This window comes from Balaenoptera musculus, chromosome 20 (assembly GCF_009873245.2).
Source record: "Balaenoptera musculus isolate JJ_BM4_2016_0621 chromosome 20, mBalMus1.pri.v3, whole genome shotgun sequence".
NCBI classification, from domain to species: domain Eukaryota; kingdom Metazoa; phylum Chordata; class Mammalia; order Artiodactyla; family Balaenopteridae; genus Balaenoptera; species Balaenoptera musculus.
Genome location: NC_045804.1, coordinates 22,207,465 through 22,231,957, shown reverse-complemented (window position 1 = coordinate 22,231,957; position 24,493 = coordinate 22,207,465). Strand labels below are relative to the sequence as shown.

General features: G+C 44.6%; 1 protein-coding gene across 1 annotated transcript; it reads left to right on the top strand.

Moving 5' to 3' along the window:
* The first annotated feature begins 1,771 nt into the window (after positions 1 to 1,771).
* On the top strand, positions 1,772 to 22,172 carry LSM12 (LSM12 homolog). The gene is made up of 5 exons (XM_036837179.1): positions 1,772 to 1,982; positions 3,841 to 3,974; positions 17,634 to 17,743; positions 19,161 to 19,287; positions 20,071 to 22,172. The coding sequence occupies exons 1-5, from the start codon at positions 1,859 to 1,861 to the stop codon at positions 20,161 to 20,163; spliced, it is 588 nt and encodes a 195-aa protein (XP_036693074.1). The 5' UTR covers positions 1,772 to 1,858; the 3' UTR covers positions 20,164 to 22,172.
* Positions 22,173 to 24,493: the final 2,321 nt, after the last annotated feature.

The window sequence follows — 24,493 nt, the reverse complement described above, 5'->3', positions numbered from 1 at the left end:
TTCTAGGTGAGGTCTTGCCTAGAGGCAGAGGTGAGGTGGGAGGAGACTGGTGAAGTGGTTCCTTCCTACCTCAAGCAACTTTGTTCTTGGAGAGTTTTTGAGGGGTGAAAATGAGAATGTAAATTTGGGTTCTTCTTGGAAAGAGATTAATTTCACTAATTAAAAAGGTGTGGGGAAAGGAAGCTGGATACAAATCTCATTTCGCTCCCTTGCTAAATGTTTTTCAATTGCCCCAAGGAAAAAGCCTAAATTTTCTTAGTCTTTGAAAGTTTGCTTGGCCTCTAGCCAAGACAACCTTTGCCTGCCCAGTCCCACATTCTGTTTCATGATATTTCTGAGCTACTTTATGCTCCCTGAAATCACCAAGCTCTCTCCTTTCAGGGGTCCTGACGTCTGCAGTTACCTCTGCTTAGAACATGGCTACTCTTTCCCTGCTTGTCTTTCAGGTCTCAGATTTTTCCACTTCTTCCAGGAAGCTTTTCCTAACAGTGCCTGGCAGTCATTTATGAGCACCTATAATCACCATGTTATATAAAAGGTGGAGTGGCAGTTACGTATGACTTGTTATGGGGTAGACGTGAAAGTTCTCTGGAAAAACCCAAGTATGAGGGAGCAGTATGTTTATTTCTATTACAATGATTGTACTAATATGGGCCCAACTTTAGGAAGTTGATGTCTCTTGCAAGGCAAGGAAACACTTTTGAAATTTGTTCAGGTTAAGTAGTGCCAGGACTGGCCCTTTGCCTCCCTCTCTTTGCCTGTCCTTACTCATACATGAGGCTCTAGAATTTCTTTAGTGGAAGGTTAGGTGGGTTAGGGATGGCAACTGGTGATGGTAGGGCTTGAAAATGCATCTGCATCGTACTTACATGTTAAGAAAACTGTTTCGTATATTAGATAGTCATTAATGGGGGGCCCAAAACTCCTACCCCAAGGCTCCCTTTGTCAACACCATTGCTCCTCATTCTGGCTCTTTGCCCGGTTTTCTAGAGGAGAGGGCAAGATGGGAGATGGGGAAGCATCTTGAGTTCCAACAGTGATGGGTGATCACGGAGGAACTACCATTTATTAAGGATCTACTATATGCCATGCATTTGTACACATTATCTCATTATCTCCCGCTCCTCCTAACTACTCTGTGAGGTATTATGTAATATAGCATAGCAGTAAATAGCATCGTCTTTGGAAACAGGTAGACCGAATCCTTGCTAGTTGTGCGACCCGGGACAAAGTTTAGTCTAAGACTTAGTTTCTTCCTCTGTAAAATGAGGATATTGATTCCTACATCGAAGGGTTGCTGGATGCTCAACAGTGATAATACAGAAGGAATAAAGAAAAGAATCAGGCTTAGTAATTTGCTCAAGGTCATATAACTCAGTGGAATTCCAATTCCGTTTTAGCTAACTCTACGGCCAATGTTCTTTCCACTACCACTTTGTAGTTAGGTGTAATCGTTTTGAGCAAGTTTAGTTAAGTCTTCTGGGCCTTGGATTCCTCATTTGTAAAATACAGAGTTCATTCATCAAACTCTTGTGTCAAGGTGTGCACGTAATGAAGACTGCAGTTCCCTCCTCCCTCCCCTTTTCATTCGACATAGGTCATTTATCTTTAACTTCTAAAATGGACCTTGCAAGCTTGTTACAAACCAGGCGTAGCCGCACCAACGTAATTATTCGCATTCCTCTTTATTTCCTCTTTCCTCCTCAACCACCTAGGCTCCCGCCCCACCCAGTCCAGGCCACGCCCTGGCGTGTGACGTCAGCACGCCCCGTGCGTCGCGGCGCGGCGCTCACTGGGGGCCCGGCTTTCGCCCGCTGCTGCTGCCGCCGCCGCCGCCGGCCGCGGCTGCTCTCCCAAGATGGCGGCTCCTCCGGGCGAGTACTTCAGCGTTGGGAGCCAGGTGTCGTGCCGGACGTGCCAGGAGCAGCGGCTGCAGGGCGAGGTGGTAGCCTTCGACTACCAGTCCAAGATGCTGGCTTTAAGTATCCTTCCCTGCGCGGAGCCCGAGGCCGGGCCGGCGTGTATGTGCGGCGGTGGGGGGGCGGGGGACGACGGCGGTGGCTGGGGCCCTCTCCGGGCCTAGGGGCGACCGGCTACCGCGGCGCCCGGAGCGCATGCGCACGGCCCTGAGCTCCCCTCCCCCTCTCGTGGGTCCCTCGGTCGGCCTTGGGGACCCTTGTCTCCCACCCGTTGTGGGAGCTGGGCCCCGAACGAGGGTGGATGGGTGGAGGGGGGCTTGACACGCGGATGGCTTTTCGGGGGGAACGCTAGGAGAGGGGACACAGTAATCCGGAGAGGGGTGGTCGTGGGAGGGGGCTGGTGATTGGAGCCCGGATGGGAGGGGGACGGGTAAAATCATGTGGGGAGGGGGTGTGTAGAGTAAGAAACTGCTAGTGAGTGGGACAAGGGTATGGAGTTCAGGAGGGGTTGTCCACTGATGGGATTTGGTCCAAGAAAGGGCGGTGGGGTGGTGACCAAATGGGCCTCTCCTGTTTGGGGGGAGAGTAACTGCAGGACAGAGTTTGTAGCAGAACTGGGGATAGGGGCTTGTTTTGCTGGTGCTTGTGTATGCGTGGTGCCGCTGGAGGCAGGGAGTGCTGAATTTTCGGCTTCTCAGTGATTTGGAAGTTGCTGTTTTGGGGATGTTTGTATTGGAAACCTGGTCTAGAGAGAGAGGACCACGTTTTTCAGGGGTTTATGTATGGATGTGTGGGTTACAGGTGAAAGAGTAAACTGTCTTCTCTTGTCAGCCCAGCACATGGAGTCCTGACTTCTCCATAGCAGTAGCCTTCCCTTTTGAATGTGTCAGTGTTTAACAGAATGGAAAAGGTGGTCTCTTTCTTTGGGGTGGAAGTGATTTCTGAATTACTCCAGGAAAATCAGTCGTGGAAACAGAATACTACCTGGTTGTAATAAATGTGCCACCCCTTCCCCTTTTATTTGAGCCACAGGTGGGTTTATTTGGATTTTTTTTTTTTTTTAAGAGTAATCTCTTATGGCACCTTTCAAAAGGAAGTTTCCTACTGAGTCTGCTGCTGCCTTTGACTGGCAAGTATTTTAATTCATTTAACTACTGGTTGTGGATTTGTAGCTTAGGAAGATGTCCTTTGAAACTAATTACAGCAAGAACAGTTGCGGGGTTTTTTTAATTTTTGTTTTTGTTTTTTAAACACAAGACTTCATACCTGGACCAAGTAAGACCTTTTCCATTAGTGGTTTAGTTGGAAGGATTTCGGAATGAAGAATTACTCTACCTTTAATTGACATACAGTATGCTCTTGAGAAATGGTTGGAGAATGAGTGAGTGAGTGAATGAATGAATGAATGAATGAATGGGTTAGCTAGCTGGGTCACCTTGAGTGAGCTTCCTTTCCAGTGCTGTAGTTTCCTCCTGTGCAAAATGGGAAATCTCAAATCTGAAAAAGAGAAAAGAGCACTCACTGTTCGGATATAGGGAGTATTATACCAAGAACAGGAAGTACTTGCTCTTCAGTGTGGTTCATTAGGTTCAAGACAAACAGTATACATAACGGCATTAAAACTGTATTAAGCCTCTTCATAAAACCGGTAAAGAGAAGGTGACAGAAACACTGTTGAGGCTTCCAATTTTGGATTGTGTTTGGCTTTGAAAAGCTTGAGATCTTTTGGTTATGGGGTTGTGCGGCAGGAAAGTGACAGGCAGAGATTTCCTGAGGAGAGGTGTGATTCTTGTGAGGCTCCCTCTCTTGCTTGTGGCACACCTTTTACACAAGCCTTGGGTGAATTGTGTTTTCCATGCCCCTTTGGGATGTGTCAGTTCTCTGCTTGCCCCTATTTTCCTTAACTTTATTTTTTCACCAGAATGTCCCTCTTCCAGTGGAAAGCCCAACCACGCAGACATCTTGCTCATAAACTTACAGTATGTTTCAGAAGTGGAAATAATTAATGACCGAACAGAAACCCCTCCTCCCCTAGCTTCACTCAATGTTAGTAAGGTAAGGACTTGAGGGCAGTTCTGGTTCTCCAAAATGATGGGAAATTGGAGTCTCATTGACTCTTGGTGGTACATACATTGTCCATTGTTTGTTTTTCATTTATTTCAGTGATTTACAATTGCTTGTTTTGATATATTTTTTAAAAAATATATCAGTTTAACTTTTCTCTTTATTCCTGGGTATCTTCAGAAGATTTTAAGAAATGTCTTAATGACCAAATAGAGAAATAGAGTTGAGAGCTGGCTTTTGTCCTTTGTGAAAGAGGGCTTCCCCGCCCCCCCCGCAACCTGCAGTCCATGTGTGAACTTCCAGTGTTGGGAGGGTTGGGTAGGGGTGTTGCTTCTGAACCTCCTGAAATTGTGTATGTGTGCACATGAGAATATATGTTTCCTGGGTGAAGATTTGGAATATTTTTTTAGATTCTCAGAGGGATTAATGACCTACAAAAATTTGAAAACCACTGCCTTAGAGCTTTGTTTTTGTCTTTATGTTTGAATTTTGAGGTCTAACAAAATTAGAGTTTTAGGATATTTTAATCTTGGATGTACAGATTGGTCTCTGGGAACCCTCAAATAACTTTCCTGATTCTTTAGTTCTGTTAGCCAAAGTTCATGTTGATCAATAATAGTAATGCCCCAAGCCCTGTTGTAGCCTTTGCTGTTCCCTGTACTTGGAACACCCTTTCAGAATGACTGGAGCCTTATCCATCAGGACTCAGTTTAATGGCATCTCTTTCAAGAAGTCTTCTCTGATCACTCAGGCTAAAGTGATTTGCCCCCATTATTCTCTCTTACAGTACCTTAGCCTTCAGAGATAAGGTGACATATCATTTATAGTCCAATCTGGGACATTTTTGAGAGTAAAGGGGGAGGTGCTTTTGTTTTACACCGAGACAAGTATAGATTGGTGTGTCTTGGGCAAACTGCGACTTAAGGTTACCCTCTTCATAGCTTTTTTGTAATTATAATTGTATATCATTTGTTTACTTTTCTATCTAACCAAAATTTGTTTTGTGGGATTCGGAACTATACCTGTTTTGTTCATCACTAAATATACAGAGCCTTGCGCAGAGTACGTGCTTTGTAAGTACTTGTTGAATGAGTAAGTTAGGCCTTCAGTTTTCATAACTGTTGCCTTTCCTTAAGTCTCTTGAATTAGTGTGGTGGAAGTTTTTTTCCCTTTATAAGAGTATTGTAATAATGTATATTCTCTTGCCTCTCTTGGGAATGTAGTGTGTTTGCTACAATTCAGCAAAGCAGGGAGACACTCAGGCAGCTGAAACAAAGGAGAGTGACTGAGGCTGGCAGAATGCAGTTACCTCAGATCTGGAGTTCCCTTCTTTCTAGATTCCAGGGAAGTGCCACACTTTTTTTTTTACTGATGTCTGAGGACAGATTCAGAAGGGTCTTGGGTTTCATATTAAAGCCTGTTGCGTACAGAATGTCCCATTCTTAGACTTATAGATTTTTGGAACAGTGGCTCAGTCCTCCTATTAAAGTATAGGTCGTCTTTGGATGATCTTCTGTTAGCAGAAGAGATTATTTATTTATTTTATTTTTGGCTGCGTTGGGTCTTCGTTGCTGCCTGCGGGCTTTCTCTAGTTGTGGTGAACGGGGGCTGCTCTTCATTGCGGTGCGCGGGCTTCTTGTTGCGGTGGCTTCTCTTGTTGTGGAGCATGGGCTCTAGGCACGCAGGCTTCAGTAGTTGTGGCACGCGGGCTCAGTAGTTGTGGCTTGCGGGCTCCAGAGTGCAGGTTCAGTAGTTGTGGAGCATGGGCTTAGTTGCTCCGCGGCATGTGGGATCTTCCCGGACCAGGGCTTGAACCCGTGTCCCCTGCATTGGCAGGCGGATTCTTAACCACTGTGCCACCAGGGAAGTCCCCAGAAGAGATTTTAAAAGTTTCAAATAAAATAGTTTATGCCTGGTATGTTGAGGGTGAAAAGGGCTCTAAGTTATCCTTTAGTGTTTGTAGGGTATGAGAAGTTTGTCAGCAACCTTTAGTGAGTAGTCGAGGAAAGATTATCTGAAATAGGGATGATTTTGTCAAATTTAAAAGATACAGGATTCTGCTCTTATGACCACCAAGTGCCACCATTTATCTGAGAGGGGCTGGAGTGGTGTGGGTGGGACTGTTAAGTGGGAGCTGTTGAGAAGCAATTCTTTGTTATTAGTTTGCGGATTATCTTTGCCTTTAGGGTTTTGCTTTCTGCTGGTCAGTTGTCTACTAGCATTATTGTAAACTAGTTGTTTACCCACTCTTTCAAGAAAGCAGCTGGAAGTAATAGGTTGTGGAATACCAGAAATCTTTACTTTTCTTACTTTGTGGCCTGCTTGCCAAGTCTTGAAAAAGGAGTCAGAAACTGAAGACTAAAATTAGGTTGGAGGGCTGTCTTTGGGTTTCATTTATTCATTCTTCATTCGTAGAGTTGTTTATGAATAAGCTATATTGGTTTTCCCTTGAAACCAACCTTTGAGGATGCTTTGTGATTCTTCCCAAGGGCTCTTACTGTTACTGAAAACAGCTAATCTGGGCAACTACATGTTGCTTGAATGACATGAAAAGTTCATCTCATTTAAGAGCATGAGCTTGAGTTCTTTTTAGGATGGAGGATTGTTTAAGCGTTTTAGAAGGGAACTAAAGTGCCTTGAAATTCCTGGAAGAAAACTGTTGATACTTGCAGTCTAGGGAGCACTACCTGTGTACTCCACTTCCAGTGCAAGATAACATCACATGATGGCTCATCTTGCTGACATAGTAAGTGCTCTGTTTAATTAAACCTGTTGATATAAACCGGATATTTACTCCGACCCAGCAGGAAATGGAATAGAAGGCCTTTTAAAGGAAATATTTAATTCCAGCCCAACTAGAGATGGTATGAACTAGCAGTTCTTGGAGATGAGCTTGTTTTGCTTTTGGTTGGCACTTTCACTGCAGGCTAAGATGTCCTATGTCTGTCCACAGCAGTGGGATGTAAGAGGAGGCTTGGAAGAGGACAGTGGGGTCGCAGAAGGTAGAAGTTTTGAATGTCATTTTATCTTCTCCACAGTAACATTGTACCCTGTAAAATTGTTTTGAATTTCCTGACTGTAAAAGTACAAAAGCACACCAAAGCCAATCATAAGTGAGGTTCAGGTTATTCACCATGTGGCTTATTAGTTTTCTGTCACGAGGAAGGTTTAAATATTGCATGAGGATGAGAGCCCAGGGTCTGCATGGTAGGGTGAAGTAAAGTGTTTCTTAACAAGTTCCTTTGAATTGACTCCACATTTTGTTCTCTGGGGTTAAAGATTGCCCATGAGTTAGTAGTGCTCTCAGATGATTTGGGACATGTCAGTATTAACAGAGTTCTCTTTTATGTAGCATTTATCAAACATTTACTGAAAATTATTTTGTGCAAGGCATTGTGGTAAGCTCTGTTGGGGACCATACCTTACATTTTTCTAGGGCTTTACAGTTTACAAAGAGCTTTGACACATCTCGGTTCATTCTCAAAACCATGCTTTGTGATCTTTAGAGTGTATTCTTTTCCTTTTAGTTTAAGAGATGGGAAGATAGGCTTATCAGTTTAAGTGACTTGTTCTAGGTTATATGGCAAGTAGTGTGGGAACTAATATTTTTACATGCCACCCTCTGAACTAGTAATCGGTAGACATCTCGTTTAATCCTAACAATAGTTCTTATGGTGTGGGTACCATCACCATCTTACAGAAAAGTAAACTGAGTCTCAGAGAGGATGAGTCAGTAGCTTAAGGTCATTCGACTAGTAAGTGATTGAGCTGGAATTTGAAGTCAGGTCTGATGTTTTGATGGCAAAGTCCCATGTTTTTTCTGCTTCTGTGTGCGCTTACCCAAGGAACTTATAGAGTAGGTTGGTGACATGAAATGAGTATGCAGATATCTATAATCCTAAGTAATATTTCTGAGTAAAGAGAAACATCTGTGTTGTGTGGTCAGGAGCAGAATGGTCTAGTAGAAAGAACACTGGAACCAAGTGGATAAGTCTTTAAAGTCACTTCTCTGCCTCTTAACCTTGCTGAGCATCAGCTTTCTCACCATAGAGATGGGATCATGTTAGTACCTATCTCATAGAGTTGTTTGGAGGATTAGGTCAAGTTGACCAGAGTTGGCAGATGTTAGTCCTATTCTCCCGCATTAGCTATGTGCAACCAATTGATGTTCCTTGAATTATGGTGTAGGAGCAGGATGGGGGGAGAGGGGCAGTATGACAAAGGGAAGCAGCCAAGAACATTGGCACTGTTCTTATGTCAGTCTTTCCTGATACTAGATCTGACACTCACTCAGATATCAGAACTTGCCAACCCAAGACTGGGGAAAATCAAAATTATATTGGATACCTCTTGTTGTGACCAGAATTAATGTGAATTTCCAGGACAGTGTTATCAAGTGGCATAATTAAGTGAACACTTGCCTGAGTACTGGAGGTTAGCGTGAGCAGTCACAGAACCTAAGAGGTTGTGCTTTCAATTCCTGAGACTCTTAGGAAAAAACTCACTGAGACAGCCAAGGCAAGTGTTATGTATTCATTTGTTTGGATAAATGCCTCCAGTGCATTGAATGACATGTAAGTCTCCTTCTCACTTTGCTGATTTGGAGAAGACTTTCTGGAGGAGATGCTCGTATGTTGTGCAGGAGGCAGGAAAAGGGACAAAGCATGGAAAAGTGAACTCCACAGATAAGGCATCGACCTCCCTTTCCAAACCACTGATTGATCAGCCTGTTTTGAGTATTTATTACCCATTTGTACCTTACTAACCAGCAGTGAGTGATTAAATGGAAGAAGAACCAGGAAGAAGAGATTCAAAGAGCATTTCATCAGCACCTGGTAATGAAGAATGAGTTGGCTGCCTTTGGATAAAAATGATACTTGGGAGATTGGTCTGGGAGTGGAAGGGCCTGTTCACAAAGTTCACTTTTGAAAGGAACTGACGTCATTGCTTACCTTTAGGTATGATGTCACACAGGGAAGAATTGACTTGGTGTTTTTTTTTTTTTTAATTTATTTATTTTATTGATTGATTGGCTGCATTGGGTCTTTGTTGCTGTGCACGGGCTTTCTCTAGTTGTGGTGAGTGGGGGCTACTCTTCCTTGCGGTGCGCGGGCTTCTCATTGCGGTCTCTTCTCTTGTTGCCGGAACACGGGCTCTAGAGCGCAGGCTCAGTAGTTGCAGCGCACGGGCTTAGTTGCTCCGCAGCATGTGGAATCTTCCCAGACCAGAACTCGAACCCATGTCCCCTGCATTGGCAGGCAGATTCTTAACCACTGTGCCACCAGGGAAGCCCTGGCTTGGTTTTTGTTTTGAGTTCTAACCAGCTTGAAAGCTAAGATTTAGCATAACCTTACGGCTTTCTGTTGATGTGAGGGATAATCCTCAAGTATGAGTAAATTCCTGGGGTCGTTGGTAGCTACTGCATTGTGGCCTGTGTTCATGGACCTATCCTGTTCGCTGAGACCTTGACCATATCTTGACCCTAACGTGTTGAGGTATGGAGTTATCACCAAGTAGAATCAGATGACTTGGCCACCCTATGTTTAGGTATGTATATATTAGTAAAAGGTAGAATGTGTTCATATTATGAAAGTGGAAGGGAAATAACTTGTCTAGGGAAGGCAAGACTTTTTTGTCAGATAAAATTTTTCTGGCTTCTAGAAGCTGCATGTAACCTACCGGCTCACTTGATTAGAATGTGTTGTCAAGGCCACAGTCCCAGGTTAGAGTCCACCAGCAAGTTTTGCACCTGACTCTGAGCAGACAGCTGCTTCCTCACAGAAGTGTCATGAAGATGCAAGCAAGTGTGGGGTGAAGAGGAAGAACCCATCATTGCTGAGTAACAGGGACACAGTAAGTAGTGAGTGGTGTGAGATGAAATCAGAGAGGTAGAGTGATTGACTGCCATTTTAGAAATCACTAACCTTTGAAAGAGGTCACATTTGGTGGCATTCAAACATTGGGGTCAACCTGATAACCGTAGTAGGGGTGTGGCGTTCCAGGCTAGGGCTCATGCCTCACTTCAGGCTGTGGTGCGCGGCAGCCCGCTGACTTGGTGGAGCCCCTCAGGTCCAGAGCTCGGCTCTGAAGGGGGCTTTCCTGACGTCACGGGGTGTGGGGAGGATCGTCTACGTGAAAAGACAGATTGCTCGGCCCAAGTGACTGGCAGAGACGTGCCATAGGTGTGTTGTTGCAGCCACCTCTGCATTCTGTCTCTTTGACACGGAGGCGATTCACAATAAGCACTTTACTGATAGCTCAGTGGTAGTATCTCTTACAGTGTTAAGAAAGGGGCATTCTAACTGGTTTAGTTTTCCTGGCAGAGATTAGGCTTGGGGGGAAGAAGAAAACAAGTGGTGCAGTCAAGTTCTAGCATTGGAATTTAAGGCTAGCTTAGATAAATACCAGAAACTACCCTGGAGAGTGAAGCAAATTGTACATGAACTGGAAAGTTAAAGGATCTATATACCATGCCAAAAGGTAACAGTATAGTGTGGTAGAATGTGAGGAGTTTGAAGAGCTGGGTTCTTTTCACAGCTGGGCTGCTAATGAATTGTTGTATGACTGTGTGTTAGCCACTTAACCATTGGGAACTGGTCTGTGAATCTCTAATAGTCAAGGTTTCTTTTCCTTTGATCTGACTTCCCTCTCTCTCCCCCTCCCTTCCTGGTGCTGGGAATGTCAGGATGATTAAGATACTGCTTTTGTCCTCAAAAATCTCATGTTTGGGAGTGGTGAGGGACAGCAGCATTTAACTTCTTGCAGGGGGGCAGCAAACCTTTTCTGTAAAGGGCCCAATAGTAAATATCTTAGGCTTTGTGGGCTATACATTCTCTGTCACAACTATCAACTTTGCCTTTGCCGCAAAAGCAGCCGTGGGTGATATGTAAACAAATGGTCATGGTCGTTCCAATAAAACTTAACTAAAACAGGTGGTTGTCTGAATTTGGCCCACAGGCTGTAGTTTGCCAATCCTTGCCTTAGAGTAGTGAACATTTTAGGAAAGCCTTCTCAGATGTAACAGTGGAGTAGGGTCTTGAAGAACAAATCACAATTCATTTGGTAAAGGGAGGGAAGTTAAATGGAATCAAGCTGATTTGGATTGATTTCAGTTTGTCCATCTTTGCAATTTAAAAACTTTTGCTGTTCTGTCAGTGAGCTAAACTGGTGGCAGTTCTTAGAAATGAGGGAAGGGACTAGTTAAGTGCCAGTATTGGTGTTAGATGTATATCTTACTGAACTCCAATAACAACCCTTTAGGATGGGCCCCCATGAATGGACTAAGGCTCAGGAGAGGTTATGCATCTTGCTCAGATTCATGCAGCTAGTGAGTGGTAGGTAGGGGTTTGAGCTGGAATCTCTTTTGTTTGTGGTGGGGGGGGGCAAGGGGGTGGCTTTTCTTTTTTACTTTTCTTTTTCTGCCCTCTTCAGAGCCCAGGAAATGACAGCACATGGTTCTTTCACTATCTCTGAATAAAATCAACTCTTTATTCTATAAACAAAGCCCCCATTTTGGCACATAAAGTGCATTTTCCAACTTACTATTCCAGTTATATTTTGGAAGTTATTCTGTTAAGGATTTATAGCCTCTCTAGCAGCTCTTAGAGAAAGCAGAAGAGAGAGAGAGCCCTGAGCTCATTGGCTAAAGGAAGGTTGGATTATATGAATTTTTTTGAAATAACCCACAAGCCACCTTCTCTGTGCTAATAATAATGATGTTATAATAATAATGTTAACAGCTAATATTTGTACAGTGCTTTACAACTCACCTAGTGCTTTCACCCATGTTATCTCCCTTAATCCTCACGGCCGTGTGTGAGATGGCTAATTTGAGCGTATACTCTCACAGATAAGTTGCTGAGGTCAAATTTCAGTTTATATCTGCGCCAGTTTTTTTTCCTGGCAGAGTCCTGTGGAGGTTCCACAGCAGTGCTGGTGTCAGGGTCTTGGGACTAGGAAATTACTCTGTTGGTGTCCAGGAGGTTTAGCTGTCTTTTGTAGCTATGAATAGTGTTTGTTGACATAATTACAAATAACTAAGAAAAACTGTTGACTTTGCTGGCAACTAGTTTTTGTTCTAAGCCAGGTGAAGTATAAAACTTTGCTTATAGTGTGTACTGACTGACTTGAGGCTGGCCTGTATTGTACGACAGCAATATGATGGTCAGAGCCTGGAGACTGAGGTGGCACTGTGGCCCCTGGATTTGCAAGGGTGTTTTCCCTTTTTTCTTTTTTAAACATCTTTATTGGAGTTTAATTGCTGCATGGTGTTTTTCATCATAGCTCAACGCTCTCAATGTACCTTAACTTTCTAGTGCAGAAGACTTGCTTGACTTAGCTTCTCTAGTCTTGGCACATCAGAAAATGATGGGTTCAGGGAATACCCATTATTATTGGCCTGAAATGCTTTCTCACACAGGATCTGTTTTCTTAAAAGCATTCCTATGAATTACCTTCAACCAAAGAAAGAAAGGATGTCCTTGAGGTTTAGGGTGAGACTGGGACCCTTTTCAGAAAACAGAGGCCCTTCACTAAAAGGCAGACAATTGTGTTCTGTACAGAGGACATTGATGGAAATGTCAGAATTCACTGATAAAAAGAGACGATGGCAGCTGAGGCTTAAAATGTTTTCTCTTTTATAAAACATTTTCTTTTACATTCAAACTTATAAGTGTATTTTCAACATTTCTCTTATTTCTCTTAGGTGGAACTATTTGAGTATAGTGCAGAGTTCAGAATGCAAGCTCTGGAGTCAGACTGTTTGGGTTCAAATCCAGACTCTCCCACTTGTGACTTGGTAAACTTGGGCAAGTCCATCTGTTAAGTTGGAGTAATTTTAGTCCCTATTTCACAGAATTGTTGGGAAGATTAAACATTGAATACATGTAAAGCGTGTAGCTCCGTGCATTGCGTGGAGTAATTTCTCACTCAACAAATTAGCTCTTAGGATTTTAGTGTTCACTGCCAGGCGCCTGGGACTCTACTGTTCCCCTGCTTGATTCAGTGTTTTGGTTCATTGTTATGTATTCTGGGACATGACTTCAAGCAGGGTTCTCTATTTGAGTTCCCAGCTATCTGAGGTTGTAAAGAGCAGTATTTTATTAGAAACTTTCAGACAGGAACTTTCAGCCAGGGAGCAGGAAGACTTGGGGATATTGATAGTTGGAAGAAATATATATATATATTTTAAAATAACTTTATTTAATGAATCTCATATTGATGAATATTTGGGTTATTTTGAGGTTTTCATATTATTCATCTCAGGTTACTTTTTAAAAAATTTATTTATATTATGTATTTATTTTTGGCTGCGTTGGGTGTTCGCTGCTGTGCGCGGGCTTTCTCTAGTTGCAGTGAGCGGGGGCCACTCCTCGTTGCTGTGCGTGGGCTTCTCACTGCAGTGGCTCCGCTTGTTGTGGAGCATGGGTTCTAGGCATGTGGGTTCAGTAGTTGTGGCTCACGGGCTCTAGAGCACAGGCTCAGTAGTTGTGACGCACGGGCTTAGTGGCTCCGCGGCATGTGGGATCTTCCTGGACCAGGGCTCGAACCCATGTCTCCTGCATTGGCAGACGAATTCTTAACCACTGCACCACCAGGGAAGCCCCAGAAGAAATATTTTTGAGCCTGCTTGTTGCTAGCCAAGAATGAGGGCTTTCCAGAAGTGCGCCCCAGAATTGAAACAGCAGGAGCAAGCGTGGGCCCTTAAGATGACAGTGGTTCTTGGCTGCTTTGGTCTGCCATCCCTCAGCCTCCATCAGGCCTTGCAGGCAGCACTGCCAGTTCTGGGCAGCAGCTGCAGTGCTTCCTAACCCCTCTGTGAGGGCAGCTGGTTGGAAGGCCCGAATACAGAGGGAAGACAAACCAAGAGTGGCTCAGTGGAGTCAGTAGGTCACATCCAGCAGGTTCCTCTCTGGACTTTGCTTCCCTTGTTGGATCAGCTGTCACAGCCTGTTAAATACTTGCAGTAGGAATCCCTCTGGATTCCCCACAGCACCTGTGCTTTCCTGGTCTGGGTATGTGGAAATAAGATGGCCCAGCTGGTGACCAAGTAACAAGATGAGGTTATAACAAGATGCTTGGATTATGTTGTTGTGGCTGCTTCCTCTTCTCCATGTCACTGAGTGCAGGAGGAGAGATGTGTTGTCGCTGTTCACTGATGCACTCACTCGAGGGTTACCCAGCAGCAGGCATGACTAGAAGCCTTTTAATATTGACGTGCTTTGGAGTCAAGTTCATGCGCTTTTCTTTGTTGCCCACATCAAGTTGCTATGTATAGAATGGCCAAGAGAGGAAGAACTGGTTAGTAGACAAGGAATGAACGTTTTCACTGGGAATTGCGCAAAATAAAAGGAGAGGTAGATAAATGCAGGCTGTCTTGTGCAGTTATTTCAGTTAGGCCACGTGTACATTAGTAACATGTATTTGTAGGTTTGTGCTTCTCAGTTTGCCTGAACCCAGTGTATTCTTAAAGTTGGTGCCTTTAACATTCTTTATGATTCTAACCCAGTTAGTGCTTCAGTTTTGATTGGAAGAGAGGCCAGCAGTTAGCACGCTTGCACTGAAAATGAATGTAGTATGGTGATAGTTACTGAATTTAAAAACTGCAGTCCTGCTGACCCTCTGAAGCCTAAAAGGCACACCCTACACCTTCTCTGTTGGGGACAGCTTTTATTGGTTTTCTCTGGCGATTTGACAGTAACCATAAACTTATTAACTTGGAGTAACTGGACCATTTATAGATATGCATTAGTTTACAAAAATATGATGTGGGGAAATGTAGAGCTACAGCTGACTTGAGGGTAGAGTGATAGTCACTTGCTTTACAAAAGGAGGCTTATCCACATTTGTCATGGGTTTTCAGGAACATGTGTGAAAAGAGCAGGGTAATCTCCCTTCCCTTCTCACCCCAATTTTGAGAAGAAACATTTCTAGATTCTTTTTGTGAAGGTAATCTTCCTCATGCCTAATTGATGCAGTTCTCTGTGGGAGAAATTTACCCCATTTATACAGCTTCTTAGTGAAAGCAGATCTCTGTAGCTGAATATTAGGTTTAAGCATTTTCAGATTGCCATGAAAATACAGTTCATAAACTGGCAGCTGGAGGCTTCAGGGTTTGCTGTGAATCCAAATCCCCAAAGCACAATTGCAGGTACAGGTAGAGTAGTTGAGGATATTGGGGCAAATTGAAATAGTCAGCTTACACTGATTTCTGCTGACTTTTCCAAGGCTCTCCCTTGTATCATTTAGCATTTGGGATCAGTCTGCACTATGGGTTGAGATGGAGAGTCATCTAGTCCATTCTCCTTTGCTTTCAGACCCTTTAGAAGAGATTGTACAACAGGTATTTGGCGGAGGCCGGGGGGTGGGAGTGACTAGGGTGTATTTTGAAATCATTGTTCTATAACCATTGTGTTGATTTTACTCAGGCTGTCTAAACAGATCACTTGTGGCTGAGATTTATATCCATTTTACTCTGCCTCTGGCAAAAATTCAAAAGTGGTTCTTCTTCCAGCTTTCCCGCCCCTCCCCAACCCCAGCTTAATTTGTCAGTTCCATTCTTAAATATTCTGCATGGATGCCTGCTTTTCCTGAGCCAACTCTTGTCTTCCTGAATGGGTGCTGTTACTATCTAGGCAACACAAGCTTTATAGAAGCAGCTTTGTCTGACCCAACGTTGGGAGATGTTTTTGGTCTTCAGGGATAAATATTTTTAAAAAGACCTCAAAGTGAGACCCTTCTGCCTGCTCATGGGGTAAACATCTGCCTGACCACTAGCCACTTCTCAGGAGCTCTGCAGGAGCTTGGTTAATCCAAGGGAGCTCTGCTTCCCTCCAGTTTTCCTTTCTTTCCTTGGAGACTTCAGATTTTCTTCAGGATTGTTTGGAAAGTGAGACTCAAGGAAACTCCTTGTTACTAGGGTTTTCTTGGTGACCAAGTAAGCTTTGCTTGTTGCTGCTTAAAATACACCCCTAGCAGTTCTCATTCCATAGAAACTGAGTGCTTTCAAGCCACGAGGCTTCCTTGCTGCAGTTGGGATTGCCAGTGCTCAGGGGAATGCTGTCAGCCCTGTGCATTTCCTTCTCTGTAAAGTTGTAGCCTGGTGGGGCCAGAATGGCAGGACCTGGCTTGAAAGATCATTTATTTACTGCTGCTGTATTTGTCTCTCTCCATGTCCTGGGGACCAAGTGAAAAGGGAGCTCTGGCTTTAAATCACTGCAGAGTTTTGGCCTTTCTTCCCCCTTTTACCTAGGGAGTCCAAAGTGACAGCATGTATGAGCTGTGCTCATACCCCCTCCTCCCTCAGTCTTTGAAACTCAGAGGCAGTTGAGGCTCCCCAGTTACCCTAACCTGATTGAAGGCCTCCTTTTCTCTTCTTCATAGTCAAACCCACACTTAATAAAGTGCTTCATTTTACCAACAATTAGACACTTTGCTTATTTTTCCTCCTGTAGAACTATGTTTGGCTTATGGTTTGAAAGGTCACTGTTAAAGCAGAATATGAATGTTTAAGAATTCCAAGCATCTAGGTACTTTGGGAATGTGCTGGAGGTATGATCTCTCTTTGCATTTAAGGAGCTGGTATTTGGGGACAGGTTGGGTGTTCTCATGTGTATGTTTGTGCATATGTCTTTAGTATGCTGCAGCATCAGTATACTAAGTATATGTTCTTGTTCATGGATCTGAAAATCTCCAAGTCATTTGTTTGACTTTCAGATGCATTATCTGCCTTTTGTGTAAACCATCAGTGTATTTGTTTTGTCTTCCACTCGAATTTGTACTTCTGTAGTCTAGCAACCAATAGTGTGGGGTGGGGACCAGAAATGTATTAGAGGGGCAGTAGGGATAGACAGGATACCCACCCCTGCTGGGAGCGATTTACTAGATTTGAGTAGACCTACTAGACTTTACTACAATTCTTGATCAGTTTATGGTTGTTCCACTAGAGGGCAGTTAAGGAACAGACATGAGGTAGAATGCAGACCATTCCTTTTTTTAAAGAGCATGGTAGCTATAGCCCAAGTCGAAGGTGGACAGTATCCATGGTTAGGTTTCCTGGAGTCCTGGCTCCCCATGTGAGTACAGATAATGGTACTAGAATTGTTGAGTCTTTAGAACTTCAAATCCTGGTCTTTGAAGGTGTGGTAGACATTTATTTCTAAACCTGAGGCTCTAGCGCAGTAGCTGATAAAAATTCTTAATTCTTTCCTTTCGTAGAAATGTATGCATTACCTTTTATCTCTGACCACCACTTTCCATCAGGTAGGCCCCCCCCCCCGCCCCCAAGTCATACTCTGTAACCTTGCCCTACTCTATTTTTTTCCTAGCACTTAGCCCTGTCTGAAGTTATCTTGTTTGTTTTTGTTTATAGTCGGTCTCCCCTGCCCCCTTCTGTGCTGTATCTCTAGCTTAGTACAGTGAATGTCTGGCACATGGTAGGCATTCAGTAAGTACTGGAAGGAATGGATGTTTGCCAGGAATAGCGGTAACTGTTGAGGTATATTGTGTGTGTTTTTGTTTGTTTCACTTTTGATCTCAGAAAACTGAATCTACCCAAATCAGTCTTTTCCGGCATCTTTTCCTCAACTTAGGTCCTGAAGGAAGGATGAAGGTGAATGCTTTTCTGAGTCTCTTTCCTTTCCCCCACCCTAGCTTGCCAGCAAAGCACGGACAGAGAAGGAGGAGAAGCTGAGCCAGGCCTATGCAATCAGCGCTGGTGTCTCCCTAGAGGGCCAGCAGCTCTTCCAGACCATACACAAGACGTGAGTTGGGGGGAGCATAGGGGTCCCTTGCCCCGGGGGTGATGCTGCCTGGCTGTGCTGTCTGGTGGCTGATTTTGGGGTAGTTGTGTTTATGAATGTCACAAGGGAAGCTGGTTAGTGTGTTGGCAGTACCTCGGCTTCCAGGGATGCGGTGCTTGTTGCCTTTCTGTATGGTAGAATGGTGTAATCTCCAACAAGTTGTCTGCTCTGGGCTTCATTTTCTTCATCTGTAGAACTTAGTTTTGGATTAGAGTATCCCTAAAGGTCCCTTCCAGATCTAGTATTCCATAATTTAGAACTAGTGATTTCTTTCTCTTTTATTATTTTGATCTTGTACCTTTCTCTAAAAGCTGATGCAGTTTTATTAAGGGAAAGTTATATCTGTCTCCCTCTTCCCAATTATATATTGGGGTGAACATAAGGAGTTAGGGAGAGCAGAAGGCCACCTTATTACCACCTCATAAAAGACATTTTGTCACAGCAGAAGTCATTTGACTCTCCGCTAGCTTCCCTAGCTGCTGAAAAACTGAAACATTTGACACTCCCCCTTCCTCCTGCTGCCTTCTGTTACCCTATTTAACCACCTGAGTCTGGTGCACAGATGGTAGCTGGCATCAGAGCTGTTTGAGGCCATGGTGTGAGTATCTAAGCATTTACAGGTATGTGAAGGAACTCTCTTAGCAGTGGCAGCTGCCCTAGGTTCCCCCAAGTGTGAACTGGGTTGGATTTTCCCAGTCTGGCAAGTTACCCAGCTGTCTGATAATTGAGAAGGGCCAGTTTGAGGAGCAGCTATCATTTCGGCTGGTGGGGAGCAGAGTACAGATTGCAATAAGTTGGGGAGTTTGTTCTGTCTTTTTAAAGGTACCATTTCCCCCTAGGCCAAAGGTTGGCAAAGTACAGGCAGTGGGCCAGATCTACTCATTTGTTTATGTATTATCTGTGACTGCTTTTGAGGTACAGCAGCAGAGTAGTTGTGACAGAGATTGTATGGCTTGCAAAGCCAGAAATACTTGCTGTCCGACCCTTTATAGAAAAAATTTGCCAACCCCTGCCCTAGGCTGCTATTTAAATTGAATCTAGTGGCCTGAGCCTAGCTGTTTATTTGTAAGTCAAATTAGTTTGGACTTCTGAGGCTGCCACCAAGTTTTCTGTGGTTTTTCAGGTCCCTAATGCTTCAGAGTAACTCTTCTGGACCATCCTTGGAATAAGTGTGCATTGGTTTCATTGCTTTTCCTAGCCTGTGGTGCCCAGGAAATGTTTCTTGGCTACTTCTCCCTATGGGCTGATGGCAACCAGTTATTGGCTGAGTGGTGAGCTAGGAACTTGGGGTTAGCTTTCTGGAGTTATTTATTCATCAGGCAGGAGGTGTGGGATGCCCCGCAAGAGGTAACTTTCACCTGCTCTCTTCTCCTTCCAGCATTAAAGACTGTAAATGGCAAGAAAAAAACATCGTAGTCATGGAAGAAGTTGTTATTACACCCCCATATCAAGTGGAAAACTGTAAAGGCAAAGAGGGGAGTGCACTGAGCCATGTACGCAAAATAGTAAGTAAAGGAGCCGTGAAACCTTAGGGAGAGGATGATTCCTCAGCCTTCTCCCCTCCAGCCTGAGGGCAAGACATTACGCCGCAGTCCCTGCCCCTTTTGACACAGCCAGCCTGCAAGCAGCCCTGCCTGATCACCCTGCCTCCCTGCACCATGGTGCTCTGCAGCCATGGCTTGGACACTCTTGGGGGGTGGAACCACTGGGCAGTGCAGAATAAAGCGAGTGGTCAACCCCATGTCCTCTGCAGTGTGGCTTTTTGGAATTATCCAGACCATTCCATGATATTGCGTCTGAACCCAGGCTGGGTTCTTCTCGGGAAGGGCTGGTTGGTATACCTCAGTGGCTGTTGGAGTCTGTGACCCTTCATGTGTCATCTGACTTTCTAGATTGAGTTGCAGCATTTGTAAAAACAAACTGAGCATTGAGAGACCAACATTGTGGATGTAAAAAGTTTTAAGACTGTAATTCCCCACCAGCTTTTCATTCTGCACTTGTGTGAGGAGGGGAGAGGGAGTTTGGGTCATAATAATCTCCCTTCTTGCTTTACTTTATAGATTCCCCTTCTTTTAGACAGTCTTAGCTGAAGCTGCAAAAAATTGTGGCTGAAACAAGAGGACCCCCCAGCTATCTTGTTGGGAAGGCCAGCAGACAGCAAGGGCAAAGGTGCTGAATAATCCACGAGCTAGACAGCCAGGATGGGCTGTTGAAGTCTAGAGTGAACTGTTTGGGAGGCCTTGTGTGCCCATCTCTTTTTCTGATCTAGGCTGACTGGTCTCTTTCAGGTTGAAAAACATTTTAGAGACGTGGAAAGCCAAAAGATACTGCAGCGTTCACAAGCCCAGCAACCACAGAAGGAGGCTGCCCTGTCATCCTGAGTCCACACATACAGAGGACTCTTCCAGCATCCAGCCAAGGAGGCGATGGTGGTGGCTTCAGCGGAGGCAGGCCGGGGGAGGGAAGGGATTCTATATTTCCTGTTGGCTCTTGTCAACAAAGGGTCAGCATTTCCAAATCTTAGACTTGAACAAACAAAACACCCAACAGAAAAGAACAAGAGAATAATTTAAAAGTTGAATCATTACTTGACTAACAGACTTCGGTCCACCATGTCCTTTTCACAGCCCCCTTCTGGAACAGTCACCTTGTTAATTTTATTTTTGAAAATTCCTTTCCTTCTCTGCCCTTTCACCTCTGACTTTCCTTTCCCAGTCTGTCTCTGCCATTCTGTTTTTATAAGTGGCTACACTTGCCTTCTGAGTGATTGAAAGAAACTTTTACATCTTCTCTTCCAAAATAAAAGTAACAAGCTGACTGTGATACTTAAGTTGAGACTAGAGCAGCAGACAGAGGTCTCACTTTAAATTTTTCTTTTTTTTTTTTTCTTTTTTTGCACAGGGCATGGCTTGAATTAGTTTTATTTTTCTTAACTTTAAATATATATATGAAAATATATATTAAAATGTTCTCTAAATATTTTCTGCTTCTTGCAGGTCTTTTTACTAGATCATGGCCACTCTTCCCACCTCATCCCTCTGAAAGTAAAACTGTATTGTCCTCCCCACCACCCATAGCCAGGCAACTAACTTGACTTAGTTCACAGCAAGAATCTCCTGCAGCACTTTGTAGAGCCAGTGTATGCAGATGGGATCTGGCTTTGAGGGTTCCTGGTAGCTTTTTAGTCTTTAACTGTATGTGTACCAGTCTCACATTTGGCAAAAACCTCAGGATTCTCCCTCTGCCTTTGTCTTACTTCACGGTACTAGAAGAACTTCCTCACCACTCTCCTGTCTGCTAGATGGGAGCGTCCACTGCCCTTTCTCCTGTGCCCTCTGCAGGAAGAACTATTTCGCACGGCACATCTCAGCTCCTTCTCGAAGGATGGTTTTCTCTCACGAGAAACCTGGAGTCTACCTATTCCGACCTCTCTTTAAGTCTGTATCCAGAGCCACTAGCCCAGGAGAAAGCTTGGGTGACCTGTCATTTCTCTTCTGCCAACCTCCTGCTCTTATGCCCTTCCCTACCCCCCCTTAAGTTTTACAAGCTTATGACAGTTTGTATGTGCTCAGCCAATGGGCAGAAAACCTGGGAAGAATTTCTGGACTTCAGCCCACCAGTTTGTCTGGTTTGACTAACCTGCTGAGAGTTAAACTGGCACCCATTGCCTCTGTGCCTGCAAGGCGGTCCAGCGGGTAGAGTGTGCCACCATCTGAATATCAGGCACCGTGGCGTGGGAGGTGGGTGATGCTCATGTGACTGGCTAGAGCTTCGGGGGTGGGGTGGGGGTTAACTACTATTGCTTTGGCCATGATCTCTTTCCCCTTCCTTTTTTTTTTAATTAAATAAATGGATCAAAATTAAATAATTCAAGCCCTGCCTTCAAAATGAGATTTTTTTTTTTTAGTATTGTTTAGCAAAAACAATAAAACCCAAATTTTTTTAACCATCACTCATGTCTCGGGTTTGTGCGTGCTTTAGAGGCCCCAGAGGGAGGGGTCTGAGGAGGTGTGTGTTTGGTTTGACCTTTCCCTTTAAACTCTCTGCTTCCTACTCTTCACCCTCTCTCCTTCTACCCCTGAGAACTCATCCAGAAATACAGTGCCAGGTATATAAGTTAAGAAGGGGGGGCTTCCCTGGTGGCGCAGTGGTTGAGAATCTGCCTGCCAGTGCAGGGGACACGGGCTCGAGCCCTGGTCTGGGAGGATCCCACATGCCGCGGAGCAACTGGGTCCGTGAGCCACAACTACTGAGCCTGCGCGTCTGGAGCCTGTGCTCCGCAACAAGAGAGGCCGCGATAGTGAGAGGCCCGCGCACCGCGATGAAGAGTGGCCCCTGCTCGCCGCAACTAGAGAAAGCCCTCGCACAGAAACGAAGACCCAACACAGCCAAAAAAAAAAAAAAAAAAGCAAGGAAAAAAAAAAAAAAAAAAAAAAAAAGAAGGGGATCCAGGGTTGGGTGCTGCATGTAAGTGGAGTAGAGGAAATAAAGGGGGTGGGTACATACATGAGACCATTTGTTACAGGACTGTTGGGAGGAAAAACGAGAGAAGACTGAGAAGTATACTTTCATATCACCTGCCATTGGCCAGAACTTGATTTAAAGTACCAAGCCTTTGATTTAGTCCGCATGGAAATGTAGACTTCTGGAGAAGATAAAAGAGGGAGAAGAGAGGCGCCCTTGCAAGGTCTAGAAAACCTGAGAGATGCGATTAAAGAAGTGAACGTGATTAATGGGAAATGGCAATCCTGGAAGGAAGCTCTGTGTCGCGTGTCCCACGTCATCACTTTCTCCCCATTGGTCTCTAGGCCTGTGAATGGGAGACAGTGGGTACCAGCTGCTTCTGGTAGGAAGCACTTCTGACTCTTTGGTTTTAGTCCATGAAATGATGTGGGGGAACTTTGAGCAATTCAAGAGGTGGAGTTAGTATGGTGGGAAAGACATGCAGTGTGGAAGGAAGAACAGATGCTTTGGAGACATAAATAGTTGGCTTCAAATTCTCACACTTCCATTTCCTCACTTTGTGACTGCGGATAAGTCATTTTATTTGTCCAAGCTTTAGTTTCCCCACCTGTAAACATGAAACTAATGCTCATCTCCTAGAACTGGTGTGAAGGGTTAAATAAGATATTTAAAATGCTTAATACTTAGAAGGTAGTCTGTAAATGTTAGTATACATGTTAGCTTGGTCCTGGGGTGGTTAAATCTGGAGGTGAGATTGAATTAGCTGGTTTTCAGAAGCTCCAGTTTTGTTTTAGAAGTCTTTGTTTAGATGCCATTTTAAGTGAGGCTAACATGTAAAACATTTGGGCAGAGAGAGGGGGCCTCGGAGCCCTGCCCTCTCAGTCTCTTACAGATCTCATCCCTACCTCTTCCCTGAAGTCTCTGAGAAGTTTCTTTGATTATAATTTGAAAACCACTCATTTTACAGAAGGTGAGTGGGTTCCACCAGGGCTAAGTGACTTGTTTAGAATACTGCCGCTGCCCACAGTGGCAGAGCTGGAACAAACCCCGGGCTTTATGCACTTGTGGGCTCCTAGTGCTTCCCTGTGACTTTACGAACTGATGGTATGTGTATTGTTCACTTTGTTAGCCAGGTTTAGGGTGGAACACAGAGGAGCTTGGTGAGAGTGGCAGGAGTTGTGCCCTGGATTGAAAGAACATTGAACTACTGAATGTGGTGCAGAGGGCTTGCACCTATGGTGGAACACGTACAGGTGGTTTTGCAGTGTTTCCTTAGTTTTGAGGCATTCTCCTTTCTCCTGAAACACACATACCTTTACACCCCAGCACCCGGTCACCACCCCACTGCCACATACATGCCTTTGGGTTTACTGCTATTTAGAGCGTCTGGTCAGTGTGGTATAAACAGCCTTACCACGGTGAGTTGATACTGAATCTGTGCTGTTGTAAGTCTGAACAGCTCATTGCTGATTTATGGTTGGTGTATTGAATATTGCTTAAGCACTTCAATATTAGTTAAGGGGCTGCAGCCTGGGAACCACTGATTCACGGTAAAGCCTCCTTGACATTAAAAAAAAATAATTTTATTTATTTATTTTTGGCTGAGTTGGGTCCTTGTTGCTGGGCGTGGGTCCTCTCCAGCTGCGGCGAGCGGGGGCCACGCCTCATTGCGGTGCACGGGCTTCTCATTGTGGTGGCCTCCCGTTGCGGAGCACGGGCTCTAGGTGTGCGGGCTTCAGTAGTTGTGGCTCGCGGGCTCCAGAGCGCAGGCTCAGCAGCTGTGGTGCACGTGCTTAGTTGCTCTGCGGCATGTGGGATCCTCCCGGACCAGGGCTCAAACGCGTGTCCCCTGCATTGGCAGGCGGATTCCCAACCGCCGTGCCACCAGGGAAGCCCTCCTTGACATTTTTGAAGGTAAGAATGTGTGTGTCAAAAATCTGTTTTCCCATAAGACATACTGGTAAAGGAAGATGTAGAGGGCTTTCAGTCATGCACAGAAATAGAATCTACTGTCCTGCTGATGTGGAGGATACTGAGAATGTGTAATACTAGAAGCTTAGAAGCTGCATTGTACGGGATGAGTTGTGGGGACAGGCTGGGGACAAGAGTTTGGGAACTGGGATTGGTCATCTGGGTTGGAGGATAGTCATTGTTTACATGGCAGATTTGCTTTCCCATCCCTGCTGGAGGCCACCGGTGCCAGAGCGTTCCCCTTTAAGAAACGTGAAATCGTCATGTACTGCCTAG